This window comes from Sminthopsis crassicaudata, chromosome 3 (genome assembly GCF_048593235.1).
Source record: "Sminthopsis crassicaudata isolate SCR6 chromosome 3, ASM4859323v1, whole genome shotgun sequence".
NCBI lineage: Eukaryota > Metazoa > Chordata > Mammalia > Dasyuromorphia > Dasyuridae > Sminthopsis > Sminthopsis crassicaudata.
Genome location: NC_133619.1, coordinates 401,954,611 through 401,961,975, shown reverse-complemented (window position 1 = coordinate 401,961,975; position 7,365 = coordinate 401,954,611). Strand labels below are relative to the sequence as shown.

The 7,365-nt window shown below is 47.3% G+C and overlaps 1 protein-coding gene across 15 annotated transcripts in view; it reads right to left on the bottom strand.

Moving 5' to 3' along the window:
• Positions 1 to 512: 512 nt before the first annotated feature.
• The window catches only part of GRAMD1B (GRAM domain containing 1B), a 314,117-nt gene continuing 307,264 nt past the window's right edge, over positions 513 to 7,365 (bottom strand). For all 15 annotated transcript variants that reach the window (XM_074302711.1, XM_074302718.1, XM_074302710.1 and 12 more), the window contains one exon: positions 513 to 5,857. In XM_074302711.1, the coding sequence (XP_074158812.1) occupies positions 5,768 to 5,857 (90 nt within the window). In that variant the 3' untranslated portion in view covers positions 513 to 5,767. The remainder of the gene's footprint in view (positions 5,858 to 7,365) is intronic.

Below are 7,365 nucleotides of genomic sequence, written 5' to 3'. Positions count from 1 at the left end.
GATTGAGCTCAGGCATAGGCCGGATCTTCCAGGGTAAGTTATGAGACATGGGTCTCATAATCATGAGATAAGGGCATGAGACAGAAGTGGTTCTTCTCAGGCCGTTTTGCCAAATTCAAACCTTTCTGCAGTTCACAGTGGGACACGGTTCATCTCCCCTGTCAGACACCTTGGAGAAATAGGAGTGAAAGGATGAATAACATCTTCAAGGGTGGCTAAGGAGCCAATGAGATTGCCAAACTCAGCTGCTTCTTGCTCCTCCCATCATCTCCTCCTTTCCAGTTTGGGGAAGACAGAGTCTGAGGGCAGAGAACCCCCTAATCCTACCCACGCCTCAAACTCACCCGCCCTGAGGCCTGGAAAGCTCTGACAGGGGAGGGGGGGTGCTCCAAAGTGCCAGAAGGGAGTGTGTGAGTGTGAAAGAAAATAAAGTCACCGGTGTGGTCGTGCCTGGGAGTACAGAACCGCTGGGGCTCCGCAGCCAAAGAAGCAATCAATAAACACACGAGTCATTTTGTCTTAGTTTGTTCAATACTTTTTCCCTTTAATTCATACCATACTTCCATGGCTCTAGCTACTTTACATTAAGATTTGGCTAAGTAGCCTTGTATGTTTCTAGGTTCTAGCAGTAAGTTTCCGGTTTTATTCCTTGCGCGCAGCGCCAGGCAAAAGTACAGTTATAGTACCCATCAAAAGGCAGCCGGACAACCCGACTGCCCGAGAACCGGCGCTCTTCCCCCTTCCCAGACGCCCCACCCCACACCCCTCCAGGGGTGACCCAGGGGCCCCCTCTTCAGCTCCAGGCCCAGGGTGAGTGGAAAACAAAAGCACCTGGGTTGGGGAAGATGATCCATGCAGATTCCGGGCCGGCCCATAGAATAAGGGGCAAGGGAGACCTGGGATCCACGCGGGACCGCTTGGCAAAATGCTGCTTTCCCTATGTGCTCAAGGCAACTGGAAACTGAGTCCAGGATGGGGTCCCAGCCGCTACCCAGTCTTCCCACCTTGCGCAGAGGCCTCCATATTGATTCTGCAAAGTGCCACATTGTATTGAGAAGAGCAAGGGGCCCAAGGCAAGGGGAAAGGGAGGCGAGAAAATGTTCTTGAAGCTTTCACGATGGGGAGATCGTCCTGCATCAGCTCCCCTCGTCGGGAGGGGTGCTTCTTACTAGCAGCCGCGACTGTGGTCCATGTTCCCAGGCCTGGAGGGGACCACGAGTTGCAACGGAAAACAATGCCCAAGACCCCTGAGCTGTGCTTGTCACATGGAACACGGGCTGGGGAGGGGGAAGGGGTAGCTCCGGCCTGGTCCTGTCACAGACGCCACGGACAGGGCAGGAGGAGCGAGGTAACGAGGCTGGGCAGAGAGGAGCGGGGAGGAGAGCTCTCTACGCCATGTGCAAAATTCCTGCTTTCCACTAGGAAAGCAGGGTGGTGAAAAAGGGGCCTTCCAGAAAAGTGTTCCCCTCAGAACCAAAACACATCTTCTGGAAGGAAACACAGAGAGGAAGGGGAGCGGGGCCAGCCTGCCCAAAGAGGGTGGGGAACAATGGAGGAAGGGTGATTGTCTCCTAGCCTAGAGACACTGGGAGGAGCAATGGCGTTAGAGGAATCAAGAGGTCCTGTAATGGGAGGGGGGTGAGAAGTCCTTATCCCAGACACCCAGAAAAGAGGGTGCTGTCCCTCCAAGGATTACGGTAAGGGAGGGACTAGCTTTGGCTGCCGTGCACGTCCGGGTAAGCAGCATGATATGGCACGGAAAGAGTCACCGATATTCCTCCTCTAGCCCCTTTCCTAGACCCCTCCGGAGCTGCTGCGGAAAGAACTAGAGGCACGTCTAAGAAAAGAACAGTGGCCCGTTCCTGGCTCAGAGCTCTGCTCAGGCTCCTTCCTCTTGGCCCCACTTTCTTAGGGAGAATGTCCTGAAGTTCTCTGTTCTCTGGTGGTTTCTCTGAGCACTTCACAGTTAAACAAACCCTTAGATGGATGTGTGTGTGTGTGTGTGTGTGTGTGTGTGTTTTGGGGGAGAGATGAAGTAATTAATGGCAGAGATGGGATGGAGATTCCCAAAGAGGAGGACTGATCCCAAAGCTTCCTCCAGGGAGGGAGGACTTCACTGAACCCGTCAGCCAGTGCCCTCTCCTAACTCCCGGGAAACGCTGTAAACGTTCTCAAATAAAGAAAAAACTGAGTTCAGGAGGGACCTCAGAGGGACAACCTGTGTCCCAGGGTGAATACTGAGCTATTAGACAGCTCTCTGGACTCACAACCCACCCAGCTCCTACCGATTAGGACAAAGACCTTACCCTGACACTGCTCTGCAACTCGGGAAGACCCCCAAGCCCCAAACCAGCAGGGTCTGTCAAGGCTCCTGAAACCACCTGGCTCAGCTACCTTATTCTCCTCAAACTCTGCTTGGCCTGGCCCGCTCCTGATGAGATCGGGAGGCAGTTTCCAAGCTTCAACAAGTGGCTGTTCTGCCTGAAAAAAACCACACTTTGCTAATCACTGAGTGATTCTACTGAATTGCTTTAAACTGGTTATAGCTGGTGGCCCCTGCTCCTCCTCCTCCATCTACAACCTACAAAAGCCTCAGCGTGAAGGGAGTCCCAGAATGGCCCTGCCAAAGGACCCCAAAGGAAACCCACAGAATCAAGGTTCTTCCCTGTTTGGAAATGGATCTCTGATCAAAAGAAATAAGGCAGGTGGTGGTTGTGAATGCCCCTTTGCAGACAGCTACCAGCCAAGGCTACTGTGGCCACAATGGCAAGCCGGCAGTAAGTACCATGCTATTTCTTTGCCTTTCTCTGTGTAGCCCAGGCTGAGCAGCCTTCAGGGAGGCAGACTGTCTTTTCTGCAAGGCTTGAGGTTCTTTCTGCTTCAAAGGCTTTTGCATAAAAGAAGTTCTTGAAGTCCCTGAGCTTTCTGCAGAAGGGAAGGGAGGTATCCAAGTTGGTGTCTTTTCTCCCAGCCCCAGAACCACAGAATCCTATCCTAGGAACAACTTTAAAGAATGTCTAATCCAATACCCTCACTTTGCCAATACAGAAGCTGAGGCCCAAAGAAATCAAAATCTCTCTGCAAAAGCCACACATTTTCTCCCAGCTTCTCCACACCAGAAGGGCTCTGGGTATTTCCTGCAGCTCTTTATCTCCTCAGCACAGCCCAAGAATCTTTCTCAAGATGCTACATGTACAGCCTAGCACTGCTCAGGAGTGGGGCAAGAGCAGATTCCAGTATGTGACCGGCTTCCCTTTGCTTAAACAGGGAGGATGAATCTTCGTCCTCCTCCCAAGGAATCTTTCTGAAGCCATTAGGAAAGATCTCACAACAGCCAAGGGGAGGCAGCTCTCAATGAAATAAATAATGATAAATAAAATAAATAAGATAATTTACAATCCTTGCTCCCCCAAAACTCCTGTGAGCAATCTTGGCTTGTAGCCATTGGATTTTAATAATTTCAGGCCATTTAACTGCCTCCCTCCTTTAGTGTGAATGCATGAGTTCCCTGCCTAGGCTTTTCTACTCAGTTACTGGCCATCTAATTGAGCTGGTAAAAAAAAAAAAAAAAAAAAAAAGACTTCAGTTGACAGCAACTAAAGGGGGGACTGGCAGTGTTAATGCAAATAGGCATTCTCCTAAGTGATTCCAGTCACTTTTATTTCCTAAAACTCCAAGTCTCAGGCTGTTCTCTGAGGGTGAAGCAGGGATAGGGAACTCAAGCTCTTTCTGGGAATATATCACCCAGTATATTAGCTTTCTCACTCCCATGCTAAGTTGGACCCTGTCCCTATCCCAGAAAAGGGTCACCTCTATAAGACATTCACATTTTGTGTTAATTCTCTGTCCTGTTGAATTTCCTGGGATACTGTAGTTATAGAGGTCCAAAAGCTCCCACTTCTAGGCTTCCCTCTCTCCCTGGCCACTAGGAAAAACAGACGTCCAGTATTTGCTAAATATCAATATAGGAGATCAGGGAAAAAAAAAAACAAACTATTTTTTGCATGATAAATATCTATTCTTGAATTTTCCTTGATTTCTGCTTCCAAGGGCCCAGGAGGAGGTTTATGTCAGCTAAAGGACCCTCTTCACTGCCTTGCTGCTGCTCCCTTGCCCATTCCAGTTCAATATTCCTCTTTGGATTCTGTCTGTCTCAGGCTGGTCTCACATAGCTTTAGAAGGAGAAACAGTGGGGTTAAGGGATAGAGAGCTTTAAATAGAATTCCAAGCTAAGCAGCTTACCAAATCAGACCAGGCGTGGTTACTGTCCATTCCTCTGCTCCACATGCCTGACTATAATAGCTCAATTCTTAAGAAAAATGCAGCAATGACTCAACACCCCAATCCAGCTTCATCCCCTTACTCTATGATACCTCCAAGACCAAAAGGCCACAGGGAGCTTTCCTTTACCAACTCTCTTTCTATTCAGAAACCAAAGCACTAGTTCAATTACTATCAAAGAAGGAGATGCTCCCTTGGTCCTCATCTCTAACTTGTTGTTCTCCTCCTTTTTCCTCAGAAATGAATCCAACCCAAAGGACACTGAACATGGGTCTACACTGCAGGAGGAGGAGGGGGCACCTAAATAAATAACACTGGCAACTATCTGAGGGCAAGAAGTGCAAGCTTGGGCTCACTCCTACACAGAAATGCCTTTCTGTGCTTTTTGTGCCCTTTGTGCCCTGTTGATTCCTATACATGACCTTGTCATTCATTCTCTCAAGCCCTCCCCTCCCTACTCTTGCCCCCACTGGGTATTTTACAGCATTGGCTCAAAGTGATTTGAATTAGAACTATTCACCCTTCTGGCCCTAAAACTGATAAAAATAAGTTCTTAGCAAAATCATTAAGTTTTATACATCCTAAGAAACAATGTTCTTTTTGGGGAGAGCAGGAGGAAAGGACAGCAGAATTTCAGGCACTAAAAAGCAACTTAATTTTACACAGACCCAACCTGAGTGAACATCAGAGATAGAGAGAGTAGAAAATGAGAGACCTGTGCTCCCCCAGCCCATGTGTATTTTGAACTGGAAGGTCCCAATGAAGATCAGGGGAGGCAGCAGTGACAAAAAAAATTCCCAGGGACTCCAGTCTCCAAGCCTTCCCACTCTGCCCACTCCCATACCCTCCCACCCCACCAAAAATCCCACAAATACTGCCTTTTGGCTTATCTAACAAGTCCTGTCCGTCTGGATGAAGGGTCCACTTTTCCTTGATGGCCCTTACAGTGGGATATAGGTGGAGCCTCCTCTGTCAGTTGGAGGCCTGAATCCCTGCCCCCCATGTCTGGGCATCCAGGATAAACTGGGGTGGTGGTGAAGGAGGGGCCCCTTTTTTTTCCAATTTTCAAAAAAAATGGAGGGCAGGGAATGAAGCACCATAGCAATGCCCCTTTGAGACTCCTATCCAAGACCCCAGGGCCTGCCCAAGCATGACTTTGGCTCAACTTCACTTCCCTTCAAACAGCCAAGGGATGGCCAGCAAGGGAAGGGTAGGGATGGAAGGACTGGGGGGATAGAGAAGGATGGGGAAGGTTGGTGCTGGAAACTGCCCCCTGCCCTCCAACCGAAAGAAATTGCTTTTCCGGCCAGTGCAGGAGGCAGTCCCGCTCCTTCTCCCTGGTACATAGGCATTATCTCTTTTTAAAATCTGTATATAATATATATTTATATTCTGTATATATATATATATATTTATATATATATATTTATATGGTCTATGTACATGTATTGCACAGGCCTCTGGAGTCACCCCTATTCCTGCCTTGTCAGTGATAATGGTTCCTCTTCTCCTCTTTTTCAGATGAGTAGTCCCGGGTTCTGATGCCATTCTGAAGGTTGATGAGCGAGTCCTTCATCTGTAAGACAAGGGGAGCCAAGCCCACCCAAGGGGTACATGCACTGAGTCGGCTTCCTCAACAAGGATCACCAAATATTCATCCAAGTCACTGAACGGAGTTAAGGGCTCTGGGAAGCCAGGTTCCTGACAAAGCAAGACCTTCTCAAGAGAATGAGCAGTGTGGGGAAGGCCCTCCCTAATCCTCCCTACCTTGATCCCTGAGAAGCTGTGTTTCATGGCTATTCTACTGTTCCAACCTCACTTCAGCATTATATCTCTAGAGAGTATCCCACAAAGATGGGAACCTGGATTTTAGAATGAAAAGGTTTTCCAGTTATGAAATAATGAGATTATAGATCTAGGGCTCAAGGGGACCTTTTGAGATGGCTGAGTCCAAATCCTCCTTTCCCCTCCACCATTTAAAATAGGAAGGACATAGGTAATGACTTGTAGAACTGAGATTTGCATCTGGAAGAAGAGAGGGCTTTGGGAGCCATCTACTCCAACCCCTCAATTTACAGGTGAGGAAAGTGGGTCCCATAGCCACTGACAGAGGCAGTATTCAAACATACACATGAGGACTCCAAGATCAGTGTATTTCTAATCTCCCACTCAGAAGAGGAAATCCTTCCATGGGGCTCTGCCTGAAAATATCCAGTGACGGGAACTATTATTAAGGTTGTTCTTTATACTGAGCCAAAAACTCAGTGGTCCTAATTCTGCCTCCTGCAGCATCAGATAATGTTTGTTCATGTAACAGCTCTAGAAATAGCTGCTGAAAACGAGTGTGTCTTTCCCCTGCCTCTTCTAGGCTCCACATCCTTAATTCCTTCCAGATTCATCACCCTTGTGGCCTGTGAATGGTCTTCACACTTTGGTTTGTTAACATATCCCTTTAGTATGGCAATAGAATGAAATATGATATTTTACATGTGGGTAAAATGGGCAACTAGGTGACCCAGTGGATAAAGTGCCAAGTCTGGAGTCAGAAAAACTCATCTTCCTGAATTCAACTCTGGTCTCAGATACTTACTAGCTAAGGGACCTTAAGCAAGTCACTTAATCCTCCTTGCCTCAGTTTCCTCATCTATAAAGTGAGCCAGAAAAGGAAATGGCAAAGCACTCCCGTACATTTGCTAAGAAAACCCCATATAAGAGAGTCAAACAATTGAACAAAAACAGAAATGTACCCTCAGTGGTCACTTTAAGATTAGCTGGTGTTACATGTAAAATGTATGGGATTGCCTGTCATTGGGGGGAGGGAATGGAGGGAGGGAGGGATAATTTGGAAAAATGAATACAAGGGATAATATTATTTTTAAAAAATTACTCATGCATATATACTGTGAAAAAAAAAATCCAAAAAAAAAAAAAAGATTAGCTGGTGTTAAGACCTAAATATGGCCAAGGGAGCAAGCGGGACCCCAGTAGTGATAGTAGTAATGATGGTGGTAGTAGTAGTAGTAGTGGTAATAATAAAAATAGCTATAATAATGAGAGCTAATATTTATTTTTATTTGCAAATCT